This window comes from Apiospora hydei (assembly GCF_038363865.1).
Source record: "Apiospora hydei strain CBS 114990 chromosome Unknown utg000002l_segment0_segment0, whole genome shotgun sequence".
Classification (NCBI taxonomy): Eukaryota; Fungi; Ascomycota; class Sordariomycetes; order Amphisphaeriales; family Apiosporaceae; genus Apiospora; species Apiospora hydei.
The window spans coordinates 3,022,915-3,041,663 of NW_027117361.1; the positions used below are offsets into that span (position 1 = coordinate 3,022,915).

The 18,749-nt window shown below is 54.2% G+C and overlaps 7 protein-coding genes across 7 annotated transcripts; 3 read left to right on the plus strand and 4 right to left on the minus strand.

Moving 5' to 3' along the window:
• Nucleotides 1-153: 153 nt before the first annotated feature.
• On the minus strand, nt 154-3,361 carry PG997_000966 (uncharacterized protein; the record flags this gene model as incomplete). Its single annotated transcript, XM_066805281.1, has 2 exons — nt 154-2,746; nt 2,823-3,361. The coding sequence occupies 2 exons, from the start codon at nt 3,359-3,361 to the stop codon at nt 154-156; spliced, it is 3,132 nt and encodes a 1,043-aa protein (XP_066675054.1).
• Nucleotides 3,362-4,878: 1,517 nt separating this feature from the next.
• On the plus strand, nt 4,879-5,226 carry PG997_000967 (uncharacterized protein; the record flags this gene model as incomplete). Its single annotated transcript, XM_066805282.1, has 1 exon — nt 4,879-5,226. The coding sequence occupies one exon, from the start codon at nt 4,879-4,881 to the stop codon at nt 5,224-5,226; it is 348 nt and encodes a 115-aa protein (XP_066675055.1).
• Nucleotides 5,227-5,736: 510 nt separating this feature from the next.
• Nucleotides 5,737-6,951, minus strand: PG997_000968 (uncharacterized protein; the record flags this gene model as incomplete). The annotated part of the gene is made up of 1 exon (XM_066805283.1): nt 5,737-6,951. One exon carries the CDS (start codon nt 6,949-6,951, stop codon nt 5,737-5,739), a length of 1,215 nt encoding a protein of 404 aa, XP_066675056.1.
• Nucleotides 6,952-7,502: 551 nt separating this feature from the next.
• On the minus strand, nt 7,503-8,410 carry PG997_000969 (uncharacterized protein; the record flags this gene model as incomplete). Its single annotated transcript, XM_066805284.1, is given in 2 exon segments — nt 7,503-7,876; nt 7,888-8,410. 2 exon segments carry the CDS (start codon nt 8,408-8,410, stop codon nt 7,503-7,505), a joined length of 897 nt encoding a protein of 298 aa, XP_066675057.1.
• Nucleotides 8,411-10,329: 1,919 nt separating this feature from the next.
• PG997_000970 (uncharacterized protein) lies at nt 10,330-11,815 on the plus strand (the record flags this gene model as incomplete). The annotated part of the gene is made up of 3 exons (XM_066805285.1): nt 10,330-11,175; nt 11,228-11,623; nt 11,693-11,815. Coding segments are annotated over 3 exons (1,365 nt in total), but the record flags the coding sequence as incomplete, so codon positions are not given.
• A 2,970-nt stretch (nt 11,816-14,785) lies between these two features.
• Nucleotides 14,786-16,274, plus strand: PG997_000971 (6-phosphofructo-2-kinase; the record flags this gene model as incomplete). The annotated part of the gene is made up of 3 exons (XM_066805286.1): nt 14,786-14,891; nt 15,076-15,689; nt 15,753-16,274. The coding sequence occupies 3 exons, from the start codon at nt 14,786-14,788 to the stop codon at nt 16,272-16,274; spliced, it is 1,242 nt and encodes a 413-aa protein (XP_066675059.1).
• A 605-nt stretch (nt 16,275-16,879) lies between these two features.
• Nucleotides 16,880-18,332, minus strand: PG997_000972 (Diphthamide biosynthesis protein 1; the record flags this gene model as incomplete). The annotated part of the gene is made up of 2 exons (XM_066805287.1): nt 16,880-18,033; nt 18,143-18,332. 2 exons carry the CDS (start codon nt 18,330-18,332, stop codon nt 16,880-16,882), a joined length of 1,344 nt encoding a protein of 447 aa, XP_066675060.1.
• Between the last annotated feature and the right edge of the window lie 417 nt (nt 18,333-18,749).

The window sequence follows — 18,749 nt, forward strand, 5'->3', positions numbered from 1 at the left end:
ATGCAAATGGCGTCGATCCAGAGCATTCGCGTTTTGTTCTCGTGCCGAAGTCTCTTCAAGGCCGCGTTGCAATTCGGCGTTATGAGCAGTCTGTCCTGATTACACTGGACAGGAACGGTTCCAACGCTGCCCTTCTACTCGTAAGACAATGCATCAAATGGGGAGGCCGTGGTAGTTGAGAATATCCACATCATGGAGCTCAAAGGAAATGACGTCTCCGGTCTTGCCGGGCTGGAGCTCGAGGATGCGAATGAATCCCTTCCGAAGGGGTGCGTAATGGTGTTTCATTCTCTTGGTAAGATTCTGATCATCATGCTCCAACCTCTTGAGCTCCCGCTCGTTCCTGCTACGCAGTGTTCCGGCTTGTGACAGAAGCTTTAAGGCCGCCTCTTGGCCCAGCTCCTTTGCGTACGACATAGCCGTGCGGTTGTAATTATCTCGGATGCTGGTGTCTGCCCCCATCTCGATCAATATTTTAACCACTATGACATGCCCCTCTTCTACCGCCAACATGAGCGGTGTCATGGACTGGCTGGCAGAATGGTTCAAATCTGCCCCATGCTCGATCAAGAGTTCGACGATCGACTCATGTCCTTTCTGTGCTGCCAATGAGAGAGGAGACCGGTTGCCTTCCGTCTCCGCCCTCATCTGTGCGCCTTTCTTTAGCAGCGCTTCACAAATACCCCAGCTCCCGTTCTCTGCCGCAATGCTCAGTGGCGTTCGCCCCAAGTCGTCGGCGCATTCGACATTTGCCCCCTTCGCAAGTAACACATCCACAGTTTCCTTCTTTCCGCGCGAAGCAGCATACCACAGCGGTGTTTTGAACTCCTCATCCATGCATTCCTTCTGGGCCCCTAGGTCTATCAAGAGACGGACAGCATCCTCTCGTCCCACCCCTGAAGCGTACGTGATCACCGTCTGGTTATCGGGGTCCAGAAGCTCGATATCCGCCCCATGATGATGTAACATCTTGATAATGTCCAAGTGCCCTAAAGCTGCTGCCCAGTCGAGTGCTCTACGGCCTTCGTCATCCAGGCGATCGATCTCGACGCCGCTGTTGATAAGAACCTGAACAGCCTTGACTTGCCCTCCTCGAGCAGCCTTAACAAGAGGTACACCTATATTCTGTTTCCCGTTACGGTCGACCCCGGCCTTAAGCAGTCTTATAATCTCTGCCATGAGACCAAAACTGGCTGCCTCTACCAATGCCTCCGATAACACCGTCTCCAAACCCGCATCCTCGGGTTGGGCATTGATCGTGTGGTGAATCGCATCATGCATTATCAGGAAGGATCCAATCGTATCGTGCATCTGGAGGAAGGATTCGATCTTCTCGTTTCCTCCATCAACTGCTAGAGACAAAGCAGTTTCGCCATCACATAGAGAAGAATACCCAACTTGCGCTCCGCCGTTGACAAGAAGCTCGACCATTTCGAAGTTGCCAGCAATGGTGGCAAACATGAGCGGCGTCCTACCATAGGCAGTGGCAACGTTTGGGTCCCCACCATTTTTCAGCAAGGCATTGACTACCATGGCATGTGCTCTCTGAGCTGCGGCACAAAGGGGGGTTTGGTTATCCGAATCACCAATCGCGGCGGACGCTTCGAGCCCAAGGAGCTTCTCGACAACTTGGATATGTCCGTTTCGCGATGCCCACCATAGAGCGGTCTCGCCGTTGATGTCCCTCGCATCGCATTGGCTTCCTCGCTTTATTAGGTATTCGACCGTGTCACCATGGCCATTCTCCGCAGCTGTTGACAATGCGCCGCGGCCGTCGAGATCCAGCTGGCTTATCGGCAGCTCACCTCCATCCAGTAGGCGAGCTAGTTCGGTGATGCTACCGTTCGTTGCAGCTGCCACCAGGGTCGCCACCATGGATGCCACCAGTTGTGATCTTGACTGCTGTAAACCCTTCTTGCTCACTGGAATACGGCTAATGAGCAAATCGGAGATGTTCGTATGTCCAGCATCCAGGGCTAGACGGTCGGGTCGCAAGCCAGCAGTTGTTTCGGCGGTCGTGTCAGCGCCGTACTCGATTAACGCCTCCACAACAGCCTCCCGCCCACTTAGAGCGGCATAGTGCAGTGCAGTGTTTCCTTCCCTGTCTTTTACTGCTATATTCACCCTACTGTCCAACAGAAAAGAGACGATGTCGTTGTCCCCTTTCACGGCCGCCAACATCAATATCGTCCTACCGCGGTTGTCCTTCACCTCGATATCTGCCTTTTGCCTTACTAAAGATCGCACAAACGGTGTATCACCATGACGCACGGCCCAATATAGTGGCGTGTAGCCGTTGCTATCCTGCGTATTCAGGCTAGCTCCATGACTGGCAAGTAAAAGGACTACATCCATTTTCCTGTACCTTGCTGCAGATAACAGAGGAGTTACCTGTTGCTTGCTCGTCAACTCGATATTAACCTTGCTCTCGATGAGATAACGAATCGTCTCGGTATGACTCTTGGCGGCGGCCACGTGTAGCGCGCCGTACCCCTTGTCGTCCACGAGTTGAGGATCGGCGTCGTGTTCCATCAAGGCACGCATTACTTCAGTACAGCCGCTAATTGCAGCCATCATCAGAGGAGTGCGTCCACTGAGATTTCCTGTACCTCTGCACTTGATGTTGACGTCAACTTTGTACCGCAGAAGTATATGGACCACTGCATTGGATCTGGCGTCGTGCAATGGGGTGAGCCCGTCCAGGTCGACAGCCATCGGGTCAGCACCATTTTCTAAAAGGTACTCCCTGGGAACCATAGTTGGTCAGTGATATTCGAACATGCTTTTCGTAATATTATGTGACCTTTGAGGGTTATACATACACCATTGCAGCTTGTCCACCTACTGCAGCATAGTGCAGTAGGGCTCTACCGTGTTCATCTCGACTTTCGAGACTGGCCCCTAGCTGGACTAGAAGTCGAACTGCCTCCAGATGGCCCTTCTCAGTGGCATATAGTAGGGCTGTGTATCCACTCTCATCCTTTTCTTCAAGGTTAGCACCGGCGTCGGCTAACATGGAGATTATGCCGCAGAAGCCACGAGAAGCAGCATGGTGAAAAGCGGTGCGCCGCAGCCCTCCCTTCGTGTCCACAAATTTCACGTCGGCTTCCTCTTGAATCAGTAGACGGACTTCTTCCTCCAGACCTCTCGATGCTGCCCACACCAGCGCACCCCCAAGCTGGCGTTTTCGTCTGGGGGTTGGTAGCCTTTGCCGATCAATTGCTTGCCCAAATCTGACGAGGGCTTTAGAACGTCGGATCCTTGATCTCGAATCCGCACTTCTGATGCCCGCCGCATTTGCTGTTCTCGATGTCGTATTCGTAGTTCCCGTCGCTGCATCTGTAGTTCCCAATGCGGCCATCCTGTAGGGCCTGCCATCCTCGTATCAAATCGAGTGTGTCTTGATGGTATTAGTCAATCGAGTGATACAAGAAGTCCAGTTCAAGTGGAAGGGTGACCAGGTGTTGTTCCAAAGAGAGGCGCAATGATGGAACAATTAGAACGAGAAAGATCACAAAAAGGCAAGTCGAAGGAGGACTTCACTAGTTTCAACCCGCATCATGGTGCAACCCGTCAGGCAATCTTAGTGTCGCAGAGCTGCTTGCTTGGCTCAGCCAATCACCATCGCTCCCACTTGACGATTAAGGAAATCTGGAAGTGAGATCTAGGTGGGTACTACCGCTATTTTTATCCCCGGTGGGGCGGTTCAGCCCTGTAGATACCCCCTGTACTTACTACACCCAATGTCCACGGGTATCGAATTGATTGATATAAGCAACTGCCCCCACCACTGAGTTCTCTCGTCTCTCATTCACTCATTGACCAGCTTACTTCACATACACACGTGCACTGCTTGCCTCTCGCCCTGGTCTTAACCATCAATTGCTCCAGCTCTTTCGAGAACGAATGGAACAAAACGTACCAAAACAAGATGCAGCTTCTAGAACTCCCCTTGGACGTCTTCAAGAACATCATCTTGTTCATGGTGCAGGACCAAGGGCTGCGTAAGTCCATGTCAACTCGATTTGTATGCCGTAAGTCCCTCGATTGCCGCCGGGTCAGTTGATCTGGCTTGTCACGGACCCCATCTCTAATAACCAGTAGGCACATTTGCAAATGAGGTCCTCGACGCCGTCATCTCGACGAGAGCTATCGAAGAGATTGCAGAAAGCCCGGACAGTCTAAACAGAATCGAGCGTCACTACACCGTGATTGCACGATATCTGCATCATCGAGTTCGCACGGATGGGTCTGACACCCATCCCTGGATCAGCACTATACGCGAAACATGCGACTTGCTCGTAAGGCATGCCTTGTCTTCAGTAGACCCCGAGCCTAAGCAGGTCGGATTGGTTGAGTTCAGCGCTTGTTTATGCTTGGCGGTAAACACAAGCTCGACCGTTCTGCCAGTCCTATGGGGCCAAAGAAAGGATGAAAAGACTCAATTGGAAGGAGGCACGTGGGAAAGCTGTCTCGCTATAGCGTCGTGGATGGGCGACTTGACGTTAGTAGAGTCACTCAACAGGGGTACCGATCCATATTCTTTCTTCGGGAGGCCGTCTTGGGCTGCCGCTGCCCAGGGCCACCTCGACGTCCTGCAGTTCTTTTTGAAACAGGGGGCTTTGCCATATGAGCCTACATTCACTCACATCACCGACTTGGAGCTTGGAGAAACCCCTCTTGGGGCCGCGGCATACATGGGCCACGACAAAATCGTCCAGCTTTACCTGCAACCGCCCTACTTTAGCCCGGGCGTGCGAGAAGAAGAAGCGAAAGCCATTTTCGTTGCCGCGGAGGGAAACCAGCCTCGGACGCTCCAGACGCTTGTGGTGCACTACAGGCAGACTCGGCCACAGCCAGACTTCCTGGCGATAATTGATGCCGCTCTCCTCTGGAGCTGCCGGCGCGGGGGGCCCCGACGCCACCCGCCTTCTCCTGGAGTACGGGGCGCACCCGAATGAGACGGACAAGTCCCCGCGCTCGTGCCTGCAACATGCGGCAATCGCCGGCGACGCTGATTCCGTCAAGATGCTACTGGATGCGGGCGCTTCCATTGAGGCGAGTCGGTATATTAACAAGCGTACAGTACCCCGACTGAATGAGACTTGGCGGAAGAAATACAGGGATGCCCTGACCGAGGCTAAGCGGAGAAATTACGTGGCTGTTGTTCGCGTCATTGAAGAAAAGCAGCGGGAGATTGCCGAGACAAAGGCAGTAGAAGAGTAGGAATGTTGGGAACAGAAAGTTCTGGAAGAATGTTAACGACAATGGTTCGGGTCCTCAGAAAGGATTACATAGCATCTATGGGCGTTGGAATAAAGGGGATCACTGGAAAATGGTCGGAGAAGCAAGCTGATGCATGGCATATGCCTTGATAATGTGGCAATATGGCCGTGGAAAGTCCCATCTGACGGTTAAATAACGTGGCTGAACAATATAACTTACCTGGAGAAGATATTGCTATTTACTCACAATCCTATTGCGTATCTACTCCAGTCTTATCATACCTACCTAATCAACCCTCTCTACATCCACTTACCGTATAGCCCGGCTACGCAGCATGTGCTCCTAATGCTGTTGTGCGAACGGGTCAGCCCAGGGGAGTTGGTGATGTTTCTCAACAATGCGCCGCTGGACGCTTTCGGCAATGTCAAGCCCGGCGAGAGCGTACAACAAGTCGAAAACGTCGAAGCTGTCGGGGGACACCTCGGCCTTTTCGCAGCAGTAGACGAGGACTTAGTCCCAAGCTCCGTAGTTCGCAGTCAGAAGGCTGAGGGTCATGCGCGTGACCAAGTCGCACCACACCGCCACGCTCTCGGCGTCGGTCGTGGCCCCGAGCTGCCGGCACGCAATCGTCGTCTTTCGTTGTGCCAATGCGCGCTCGTCGCGGTAGTGGCCCTCGCGGTAGTGCCGGAAGTCGACGGCGGGCGGCCGCCCGGGCTCGGTCTGTTGCATCAGGGTCCCGACCTCCTCGGGCGTGGCGGTGCCGAAGAGCCGCTTGGAGGCTGCGGCCAGGTAGTTTAGCTTTTGCGGTTGCGGCAGGGGCAGCGTGCCCCGGGGGATGGTGCGGCTGTTATTGACGAGCATGCTGGGGTACAGGAACGGGGCATCCGCGAGGGCCTTGCTATCAGCCTTCCCCTTGACGCCCTGACGACGGAGGTCAAAGGCCAACTTGGAGTCAATTGCATTGCTGACGCACCTTGCTACCCCGCCTCCGCCGCTACTTTGGCCCTTGGGCGACGACGGCTGGGGCTTCTGGTGATACGGGAGAGCCGAGAGGAGGTGCCCCGAGACGAAGAACCCGGCCGCGAGCCGCTGCAGCTCGTTGAGCGCAAAGGCCCGCTTGCCCACGCCGACCGAGACGGCCATGCCGCAGCCCTCGGGCGTCTTGAAGACGAGCGCCTGGGCGAGCGCGGACAGGATGTGCTTGATGTACCTGAAACTCTCCTTGCGCTCTCTGCCGCCACCTTGTCCAGCCCACATGGCCGGCGAGGTGATGCGGACACCGAGCCAGCGGTTCTGCGGCGCGATGCTGGACCGGAGCCACTCGGGCGGCGGCGCGATGGGCTTAGTCCCGGACGCCGTGGGGCCGACTTCGACGCGCCAGGCCCAGGCCCGGGCATCGTGCGTCACGTCGCGGTACCGGTGCCGGGCCCGCAGCCGCGTCGCGGCGTCGTCCTTGCCGCCGGCCTCCGGGACCCGCGCGGTCGGGTACACGAAGGGCGGCGGGGACTGGCCGTAGACCCAGTCGTCCGGAACGTCGTCGCGGTGGGCGGCCAGGAGGTAGTCGATCTCGACGGAGAAGCTCAGTTCGGGAGCCTCCTTTTTCTCTACCTTGGGGCCTCCTTTTTGCTCTGACGACTCTTTACTACCGTCTTTATTGGGCTGAGGGGGCTTACCAGCCTCCCACGTCGGGCCGGAGATCGGGTCTGTCTCGTTGAAAGGAAACATGATGTCTACAGCCGCAAGAGGTAAAAAGAATGCGATGTCTTTCCGGTAGTCGCCAAAGAAACGGGGCGATCCCGCTGAATATATTTGAAAGAAGACTGATGAAAACATTAGCTTCGTCGGCGAACAATACCTTTGTCTGGGACCCCGAACAATGAGCCAGTTCTGGAAAACGCATAAGTAGGGTCCAAGGAATCCCTTTGTCCCTGAAACCAAACCTTGGTAAAACAGAGCTGGTGTTAGTGGTGACTGTTTACTGACAACACCTCGGGATCGCATTTAGCCAATATGCAACGGCCAACAGTCACGCTGCGAGAGTGTAAAAAAATGATATGCAGCCTGTCTATACGAAACAGTTGACCAATGCTAGGTAATATGTGTAGCCATAAAATATCGAAATGCAGAACCTAGTAATATTTGGCATCGTCAAAAGGTAGTGTGTGGTTCATTACTCATTACTAATCTATATCTCATTATTAAACCAGCATGGCTGTGGTATCTCGTTATGGGCATGGGTCAACCTCCTATGCCAACTTTGATAGTATCTTAACCTCCTAGCTAAGATACTTTCTGGCAGCCTCTTCCCAAGTCTCTTTTATGATTCTTAGGTACCGAGTCTCGTCAGTCCGCATGTGAGCGACATGGGGGCTATTTGCGAACAATTCGGTGCGAACGGAGTAGCCTTGGTCTTTCGCTTGCTGAGCATGTCGCTCTACGTGTGTCCACTCGACCATCTTGTCCTTCTTGCCGTAGATGTATGCGCGATGCGACTGGTGCACTTCCTCCTTGTTGTTGTGGAAATTGGCGTTGATGGCCAGATTGTAGGGACGGCGCAGAACCTTGACGACAATCATGAAGTAAAAGTTCAGAACGTGAAGGAAGGGCGAAATTATCCACCGCCACATGCCCTTGGGGACACCTGCCATGACTGCATTGTACCCCCGATGTAGGTCCACAGTCCAGGACAGGAGTCGTAGATGGCACAGTGGAGGGGGAACGTCTGACCGGTCTCTTTGCGATAGAGGCCAAGCAGATGCTTGGTGCTGGCCATGCCCCCGTTGGAGAAGACGTGCATCAGGATCTGGGGCCGTACGGGTGACGCAGCGAGGTAGTCCGAGTCGAGCTGGGAGCGGAGATAGGCTACGGCAGGGTGCACGGCATCGTTGGCTAGCGATTCGACTATGATGAGCTTGCAGACGAACTTGACCAGCAGGATTCGCGAGGTGGGATAGAGTTTTTGGTATCGGGTGACATATTTGGCGATGTGCATATCTTGTGCGCCCATCCAGCTCGCTATCAAGATGAGTTTCGGGGTTTGGCTGTCTGTGGCAGTAGCAGACGATGCTTGCTGCGAATCAGAAGCCGCCGCCGGCTCGTAGAAGGAAACATAAGTCGACAGTTTGGTCATACTGATACTGGCGAGCGGGTCCGGCACAATGGGGCCGGTCTGAGGTGAGGCCATCACGATGAGTGGGTTCAACGTTGCCAGGAATAGTTATGGACGATGCTACCACGAGAAAAACCCAAAATCAGATGCTGAAGAAAGATGCAAAGGTGAGATAGAAATTCTCCAGTGCCAATCGAATTACTTGAGTCTTGACAACCAAGCAGCCTTTTGTAAGTAGAGAGCGAACTGCATGGTCCAAGCCGATGGATGTGTCGGTATAATTTCAGCTCGTTGGGATGACAAGCGCACTAGCGAGCTCACCCCACGAATTAAGTAACCAGTTCGCGGGAGGAGGGCGCTTTCCTTTCCAAACCTATCCAACCAATCCAACCAGACCTCGGCTCCTCTCTTCTTCCCTTGCATTTTGCATTGATCATTCAATTGGCACCGTCCAGCCCATTTGATGAAGCAAGTGCACGGTCGGTTTGATGCGCGATTGCCGACGGGGGTGGCAATCAATTGAATTCATCCAACGGAGCCGACTGTCACCGTCACCCGGTGGTGCAAAATTCCATCCGACGGAAGGACTGTCTGTGTTTGGTATTACTTCATGTTTGCTGCCTGTCTGGATTTCTCTAAATGGCCCTGGTGCTTTGCAAATGACAGGGATGCCACTTTACCGTTACATTGGGACCCCAGTGTCACTGTCCCGATGCCCAATTGGGCAGCTTGCCGAACCCGAACCGCCAAGACCGCCCAATTGCGGTACCTAACCAAGATCGCGCATCCCGGAACCCTGCTGTCAGTTTGGCGTGACAGCTCCCATCCATCTTGATCGCGAGGGGCCCGGGGGTTCATCCCGCATCATCAAGCATTCGCCGTCTTGGTGATCGTGCAGACAGGTGCTTACCTTAGGTACCGTCAATGTTTAAAACATGCATGATGGATCAGACATCAGCTCACTATTCCATACATTCACTCGTTTATCATAAACGAACGTGCATGGTATTCTATACCGATCCAAAATCCACCGACAGTGTGTTTGTATCTTCCGTCTGGGGGTAGTTAGGGTGTTCTGCAGGAGATCACACATCGCCCAAGGTTGCACTGTCGCGCAGACCGCAGGAAGTCACGCCCTTCCCCATTTCCTCTCATTCATACATGAACGAGTCGGAGGCTCCTGCCCGCGAGCGCCTCCAGACTCGCAATCTGTGGAAGTAAAGTAAGTATGCACGTCACCCCTGAAACTGCCCGATTGCAGGATCGGCGGCCGCCTCTGCAAGATTCGCAACTTCCGGCAGGTGACATGCATGAATGGAACCCAAATGCAACCACCAACTACAATGCACCATTATACTTGGTACTGCATCACACAATGGTACCAATCCTGTCTAACTCCTCAGTGGGATATGAGACTGCCTATGCACTAGAGCCCATGCAGTGCAAGCCAGCACAAGCTGCCACAGTACTCTATATCCTGTGGCGGGCTACAGGCATGAAGAACTTCGAACCGTCATCACAATTGTCAAAGTACTAGTTCATTGAAGGTCCTGGATCCCAGAACTTCAACTTCATTACGATCTCGTATGCCAGTAACGTTTGCTTGAAAATGTCCCGTTGGATGGCAACCAGCAGGAGCGGAACCTGACATATGCAACTGCGCCTAACCGACGGGACTGTGGTTACCTCGACTGAAAATGGGAAAGCACTTTCCATTGTCAGCGTTGATTCAGACCTCCCCGCTGTGAAGACACGTACATAGCTACCCCATGTCTACAATTACCTTTCGTCTACTCTTGCCCTCGGCCACATCTTGATCAAGCCTGTTCACCCATCATTCTCAGAAGTAAAGAACATAGCGTTCAACCCGCCAAACCGTGATACATCGCCCAATGAGAATATCCATTTGTTCCCTACCTGGTGGCATGATGTTGCCCCTTTTCTTCCTCCTTGTAGGCTGTTGCCTGTCCCTCCCTTCCGAGCCTCACCGCCAGCCCATCCCGCAAAGCGACATTGTCCCCTCGCTATCAATCCCCGGAGTTGAGATTCGCCGGGCACGACCCTTCTCGAACACTCTCAAAGCAGCCGTAGCCAAGAAGAGCAGTGGCAGCCATGCTAAGCTCCGGCGCCTTCCCAAAAGCCACTCGCACCGACAGCCTTCTGGCGCCGCATTCTTTGCCGAGCACCGGCAGTCTGATGCCGGAACCGGTGCCACCACCCCGACAGGCAACGTCAGCGTCGTCGATCACAGTGCTACCCAATACTCGGTAGAAGTGATCTTGAACGGCTCTCCTTTCAACCTCATCATGAACACGGCCGGTTCTGATACTTGGGTCAGATCCAGGAACTTCACATGCCTGAACAACGCGACCGGATCCGCACCAAGATCACAGTGTGACTGGGGGAAGTCTGGAGCAACCGGCTTTCCCAAAGGCCCAATCCAAAACCAGCATTTTGCCATCAAGAACGCCGATGGCTCTGGAGTTAGTGGCCAACTCGGGTACATGAATGTCTCCTTAGCGAACGTTGCTGTCCCCAACCAAGAGGTGGCTATCGCCACACAAGGAATATGGCATGGCGACAACGTTACGAGTGGTATGCTTGGAATGGCCTATCCTTCTCTTACGTCGGCGTACTCGGGCGACGACATGAACGACACGAGTGACGAATCTGCGCTTGAGTATTCGCCCCTTTTTACCACAATGATTACGGACGGTCTCGTCCCGCCGTTATGGTGTCTAGCAATCAGCCGCAACTCGTCCGATGGCATATTCTGCTTGGGTGACAATAAGCCGTCGAATCTCACCCGGGATTACTTCGCCAAAGCCGACTTACTTATTGTAGGTCAATCTTGAGATTGCATCGGCCTAGACATAAATTAACATCAGGCAGGCGAAACTGTCGGATAAGAAAGCTGCAGCGTACCAGCCCTCGTACTATGCAACGGTTTTTGACGGCTTCCGAATTGGAACCACTGATATCAGGGAAAGCTATCCTATGATACTCGACAGTTCTACGACGCTGGCTTACCTACCACCAGGTGAGCATATCGCACCCAAGAACAAGGATACATACTTGTTACTGACACATTACACAGATGTGGCCGAAACAGTCAACAGCCACTTCCAGCCTCCAGCAACATACCTCTGGTACTATGGTAGCTATTTTGTGCCTTGCGATGCTACACCGCCATATTTTGCAGTAATGTTGCAGGACTCGCCGTTCGTTGTCAACCCGAAGGACATGATCAATCAGGATGTAGTTGATCCATGGACAAAAATGTGTCAGGTGAGTTATCCGACCAGGACTTTTCTTCTGCAAGCCCCGATTACGAATACTGATAGTGAGTGCCGATAGACTGGCATCACGATGGGGACGGACGGACTTTATATACTGGGCTTGACTTTTCTAACAAATGTTGCCGTTGGTTTTGATATCGGAAATGCAAATATTTATGTGTATCCGCGAGCATACTATTGAGGGATTGCAGGAAAAGGGGGAGAGGGATTGCTATGTCGTTATCACATGTTGAGTTGAATGTAGCTGCTTCATTTGGCATGGCCCGTGCACGGGTGTTGAGGCTTGTCCAGAAGAAGAAACCCCCACGACAGGGAGCGAGCTGCGAGATAGCAGATCTCGTGGGATGATATGAAGGTTGCCCGCGCGATCCGTAGATCCAACAACTGCGGCGTATGAATAGACCCGTACAGGCAGCTCGTCGTCATGACCATGTCTGCATCCTTCATTGAATTCACCAAACGATGGTTGAGACCAGTGCTACTGGATATAGCGCTCTGTTCTCGAAAAGCCAGTTCAATTGACCGATCCAACGGAATCCTCTACAGTACATCAGTACATTGCTCCTTTGCAGGGCCAGTTCGATGTCTTGGCTTATTTGTCTTTCGTGGCGCCCTCCACGTGTTGATAAGCTTCCTATGTCGGGCAGGCGATGTTTGAATATTGCTGGATTGTGACTGGTGCGGCTTTGGCTCCTCTGGCTCGTTGAGATTTGGCTTCCTTCTTCCTTTTCACCCACGAAGACGGGTTGGTCATTCTCCTTTCTCCATTGCATCAAAGAATACCGCAGCGCTAAGTTAGAGCCACTCCAGCTGTTGCCTCAACCCTCACACTGCCATCGTGGTCGTTCCAGACGGTGCATCAGTCTCTTCGGTCCTGTACCGTTCTCCAGTTGTTGGATAAACCCCAAGCCAACAAGCGACGCGAGCCCAAGTAGCCAAAATGAGAGGCGTAGCTGCAGGGGGTCATGCGCCGACCACGCGCGCACGAGGCAATACGTGGAGTTTCAGCAAGGCGAGTTTGAACGGTTTTCCTTTCCTCAGTAGTAGTCGGTGAAGGAAGACGATTAGGCCCGGGCCAAAGCCAAGAGGGTCGGTCGTCTGGAATGTTCGTTGGGCTGGGGCCACGCGCGGGCGGCGGCGCTGTGCTGTGCGTTTTTTCCTCCCACTCCCACGCCCACACCGCTACTCCCGAAGCTCGTGGGGCGGCAGGGCTTCACGATGCCGTGGCGCCTCTCTCTCCCTTTTCGTCGTTGTCGGCGACATACCTAGAACACGACGGTCGAGTCGGCCGACAGGTCCGCGCCCTACAAGCGTTTAGCCAGAGGACCCTGGTGCTTTTTTTAACACCTCTGCTTCAGTCTATGCACAGAACCGGGGTTAGTCTGCCCCGGGGATTCGAATCCGAGGGAGCTGTTAGTTGGGCTTCCCGCTAGGGAAAGCGACAGCTCATCTGTCCGCTGCGATCAAGCTTCCTGGCTAAGTACCTACCCTGGAATATATTGTTAGCTTCCTGACACGATAAGTGTCTGTCGTACAATATAGCATCCGTATCTTGAGGGGCGCACTGTGGTGTAATTCGATGGCGTTTTTCGGAGGCCAGTGCACCGAATGAAAGGAAGGAAACAGTGGACGTCACGAGAATGGTGCAATTGCCGGTCGGCATCTACACCATTGGCATCGGCCCCCAATCAATAAGTTTTTCTTTCCAAGGGAGAAAGATGGGATTTGAGGAGATCATCTTCGGTCACACCGAGCCTCTTCCTTCTGCCTTTTTTCTTGGATGTTCCGAGCGAGCGCTATGGGGGTACCGATTTCATCCATTTACTCGGCTACTTGGTCACCTTTTACCCGGGGTTCACACCATTTTAGTCACAGAATCGTTGCCATTACTCGGAAACTATGCAACTGGATCTTGGGCGACGAAAAAAAAAAGACAAAGTCCATCTTAACAGCCCCATTGCATGACGTCGTTCCCGCTCACTGAACAATTTTTTTTCTCTCTTTCGCCTGTTTGATCGATCACCTTGCTTTGCTACATCCGCATGAAGTTGGGATACTTGCAACGGTTGGAGTTACAACCATGGTCCAAGAAGTAGAAGTACAAGGAAGAAGAACGAGAATGGAAGAGGCTGCTTCCCCTGTATCAGAGATACGAACTGGGTAGTGTCCCATGCGGCTGGGCTGTTCAATTCAACCAATGTTTCTTCTCTGCTTCCATCGGCCAGCAGAATCTGGTTACCGGGCTTGTGTCGCTGGTCTCGTGCCTCCCCATGCTGCACCGTCCGTCACCAGGCCTTCCAATGTTGGTAGGGGGAAGAAGGCAGCTTTTCGCGTTTGGTGCAAGTGGAGACCCCAGGGCCCGGAATCGCCCTTTGGCTGCAAGCTTATTCGGCTTCAATTGGGTCTTGGTGCGGGGTGTTCCATAGCCGGCTGCCCCCCCATTTCGAGGCAATGGCCGCTGGGTTTTCGCCTTACCAAAGACTTTGGTCAGTCACCGTCCACCCCGCTGTGCCTTGTTCAGATGCTGCTGGCTGCGGCAGACAGACACAGCTGTACACAGCGCATTGCAGTTGCTTGCAGTTCAGGTCTACTGCAGCTAGCCAGTACATACCTCTCCTACTGCCGCGCAGCTTCCACCCACCGCACCGCACCGTCCAGTGACTTTTCCGCTGCATGTGTTCCATGTTCCAATCCTTCCCCCCAAAACCCAAAGCCACTTTCCCACCCCCTTACCAATAAGGATACCCGAGGTGACGGAATCGTTTCTGCATAGACTTTCCTGTCTTGTCCGCTAGCCAAGCCATCGTACCCGTCAGGTGCAGCATTCTTACCAGGAGAGAAGCAGCCATCGTCGAACGACGCCTGCGATGGTCTGATCCGATTCTATCACGGACTGCTACATTAGAGTTATATGTACTTTGCCCTGCAGCCATTGATGCCACAGCACAACACCACACTCTTGGTTCTACTCAATTTTCTTGGACAACCATCCCCGTCTCCAACTATTATACTTGGTCAATTTTGCGCTTTTTAGCCGGAACATTGTGCATTGTGGTCTCGTGCCCGCGCTTCTCCCCCCAGTTACTGTCCTGTTGCCGCACATGGTTCATCGAGTTGCTACAGATCGCAATATTACACAAAATAGGCAAACATGGCTCCCCGAGCTAACGGCATAGGCGTCCAGGTGGAGGATACCAAGATATGTGTGGTCATGGTTGGGCTGCCAGCTCGTGGCAAGAGCTTCATTGCGCAGAAAGGTGCGTACATATAGTTCTTGTTGCTTCTCCCTTGTCCCGCTAAAGCATGGGAATGCCTGGGGAGCATAGAGCTAACCCGAACCTGTTCTGCAGCACAACGCTACCTCCAATGGCTCTCAATCGATGCCCAGACTTTCAATGTTGGCAACTACCGCCGCACCGAAGCCCCCCCATCCCTCCGCAGACTTCTTTGACCTGGGCAATGCCGAGGGCGAGAAACGACGACGCGCCGCCGCCGAGGCTGCCATGCACGACATGCTGGACTGGTTCCGGCAGGGCGGCGTAATTGGAATCCTGGATGCCACCAATTCCACCAAGGAGCGCCGCAAATGGGTTTTGGACACCTGCACAAAGGAGGGCATCGAGGTGTTGTTTGTCGAATCGAAGTGTGACGACGAGACTATGATCATGGCCAACATTCGCGATGTCAAGCTCACCAGCCCCGACTATGTGGGCCAGGACCCCGAGCAGGCAGCCCAAGACTTCCGCAACCGGATCAAGAACTACGAAAAGGTCTACAAGTCCCTGGACGAAGACGGCGACGAGAACGACTACACATACCTGAAAATCATGGACGTCGGCAGCCAAGTGATTATCAACCGCATACGGGACTACCTGCAAAGCCGGGTTGTATACTATCTAATGAACCTGCATATCCGACCCCGGTCGGTGTGGCTGTCAAGACATGGAGAATCTCTGTATAACTTAGACGGCAGGATAGGAGGCGATGCAGACTTGTCTCCCCGAGGGCACCAATATGCCCAGAAGTTGCCACAGCTGGTTGCCGACTCCATTGGTGTAAGTCATGCGATGCCGCGTATTCGGTTCCATTATAAGTAACACTACTGACTGCCCCCACAGGAGGATCGCCCGCTGACGGTATGGACCTCAACGTTAAAACGGACCATATCAACTTCTCGGTTTTTCCCTGAAAACTACAACCAGCTGCAGTGGAAAGCGCTCGACGAGCTCGACGCTGGTGTTTGTGACGGCATGACGTACCAAGAAATCAAGGACGTGTATCCGGAAGACTTCGTCCAGCGTGACGAGGACAAGTTCAACTACAGGTACCGCGGCGGCGAATCATACCGTGATGTTGTGATTCGTTTGGAACCGATCATCATGGAGCTGGAACGATCCGAGGACATTATCATTGTCACTCACCAAGCCATCCTGAGATGCATCTATGCGTACTTCATGAAGAAGGACCAGTCTAAGAGCCCTTGGATGAACGTGCCGCTACACACCCTCATCAAGCTGACACCTAGAGCGTACGGTACCGACGAAGAGCGTTTCTCGGCTGACATCCCGGCAGTCAGCACATGGAGAGGAAAAGGAAGCACCGCGAAGCATGAGAACCCTACGCCAGGTGCTAATATCTAATGGCGGGTTTCGACCAGGTACTCCGCCTTGTACGTGAGGGGAGAGTGTGGGGAGACTGCTGATGACAACGGCCAATTCCCTCGTGTGTAGGGAGGACTTGAAGCGGAGTGAGGTGGTGTGTATCCTTTAGAGGGAAAGCAGCAGTCTTTCCCGAGATATGAGAAATGAAGCAGCACGCAGTGTCCGTGGGTAAAGCCGACACTAATGACTACATATTCTATAGATTTTACGGACCGGATCTGGGGCCCGGCATGTGTCGGCAAAACACAGCTGGGCGGAAACAAGGAGTTGGAAACTGGCCAACGGTAAAGACGCATGGATTTTGTACATAGCTAGTCAAGGCATGAACCAATCCCACGCCGGATTTCGACCCAGCAAATCATAACACAACATTCGATTGAACGGTCATATGCCGATTTCTAGTGGACCCATCCCCAGCTGTACGGGGTCGAGTCAGGGGGTATCCGGGAGATCGTATTACCTGTCTATTGACCGAGTCCCTACTCGCTTCGGCGTGGGATCATGTAGTACGATCTCAGCAGTCTTTTATGTCATTGAAACTGGCCGGGTATTCATTCTTCAGATTGCTTTTTCGCCTCTATACTCTATGTAGCAGTGACCACGGGGGTTCGCGTCCTCCCTAGCCCCTCGCGCGCATAGTAATCCATGGGGTACGGCCCACTTCCCCAGTCGGGCCTCTCCTCGAGCGCGATGAGGGCCTCGTAGGGGGTCAGGAGCGGGCGGGGGAAGGCGTAGCCCCAGTCGATGCTGAGGCGGGGGCAGGCGACCTGGACCCAGCACTCGACGTCGTCCATGAGGGCGAGCTTGCCGGGGAAGATCTCGCTGAGCAGCAGGTTGACAAAGGGGACGCCGCGCTGCTCGAGCTTCTTCTCGATCAGCCGGAGCGTGGCCGGGTTGCCCTGCCGGCCCAGCGAGCCAAGGATCAGCCCCCACTTCTTGGTGGCGCCCCGGGCCGTCCGGATGGCGTCCCGGCGGAGGGTCTGCATCTCGTCGTGGCCGTACGTCTCGCGCGTCAGCTTGCGCGAGTAGGGGTCGTACCGGTACGCCGGGATGGTCGGGTTGTGGATCATGATGCTCTCGAGGTGGAAGCGGCCGTCGCCGAGGTAGAGGACGAGGTCGACGTGGTCGCTGTCGGGCAGGCGCGGGGACGTGCAGCCCAGGATCTCGCCCTTGGAGAGGGGCGCGATCTGGGGGACGAGGACCCGGAACCCGGCCCGCTCCAGCGCCGACTTGGTCCCGTGGATGGTGGCGTTGAACTGGATCGTCCCCACGAGGGCGAGCGTCTTGGGCGCGGCGAAGTTGCGCTCGAGCGTGGCGAGCAGGTGCGAGGCGTCGATGCCGATGTCGACGAAGACGTAGAGGGTCTTGATCTGGGTCACGTCGACGGGGATCAGGCACGAGTGGGCGTAGTGCACGAGCAGGTCGCAACCGAGGGCGCGCGCGGTGTAGTCGTCGATGCAGCAGGCGCCGTACGTCACGTCGCCCATGATGAGGGTCTCGATGCCCGGGCAGAACTGGGTCAGGATGTCCGAGATGGTGGTCGCGAACAGCAGCAGGCCCTCGGGCATCTGCAGGGCCACCTTGGTCGCGCCCGCGCTCCGGATCCGGTGGATCGTCTTGGGGATCTCGAAGTTGTAGTTGGCCGGCAGCAGGCCCATGGCCTCCTGCAGCGCGGGATCGTTCAGGATCTCCGGCGGGACTGCGTTGAGGAGCCTGGGGGCCCTTCTTGGTTGTGAGACTATAGCCAGTAGTGTTAGCATGTCTTTTGAATAATTGTCGCGTTCATATTCAGGGGCTCTCTTCTTTTGGGAGTCAGGGGTGATCCGTCTGCATAATGGTAGTAGTACCTGTAATTGCCCCGCTATCCTCGACTGAGGTGCTGCCATTCTTTGCCGCACCGGCTGCTGCAGTCTTTCTGCCGACAAACCTCTTCTTGGGCTGCCTTTGCACAGGCTCGGGCGCAGGCTGTGGTGGCGTATCCGCGGCCTCGATGTCGGCGGCGTGGCCAAGATCGGTCTGCAGCCTGTCTTCCTCCATGGCTGGCTGACGACTTGGTGGGGGTGATTTTTGCGCGGAGGAAATTTTACCCCGCGGTCTGATGGTGACTGACTGGCTGCAACGATGAATAGGTCGCTCCAGATTCCGACAATCGCAGATGACTTGGTTAAGTACGGACAAGACCCATGCACTCTAGCTTATGTGTAATGAGCAACCAATAGCTCCAGATGAATGCGTCTTGTTTGACTCGTCGCCACAGATAGTTGCATCCAGTTGGGAAAGATGTCTGGGTGGTGCTTTGATGCATATCCCCCGTTTAGTTCTCCAGCCAAGTGGGGCCTTGGGCAGGAGCGAACGAACGTCTTGACATCCATCTCTTTGCTTACTTACTTACATGTCAAGGTTTCTTCTGAACTTGAGGTCAGGACATTGGTTAATATACTTCTTTTCGTAAAT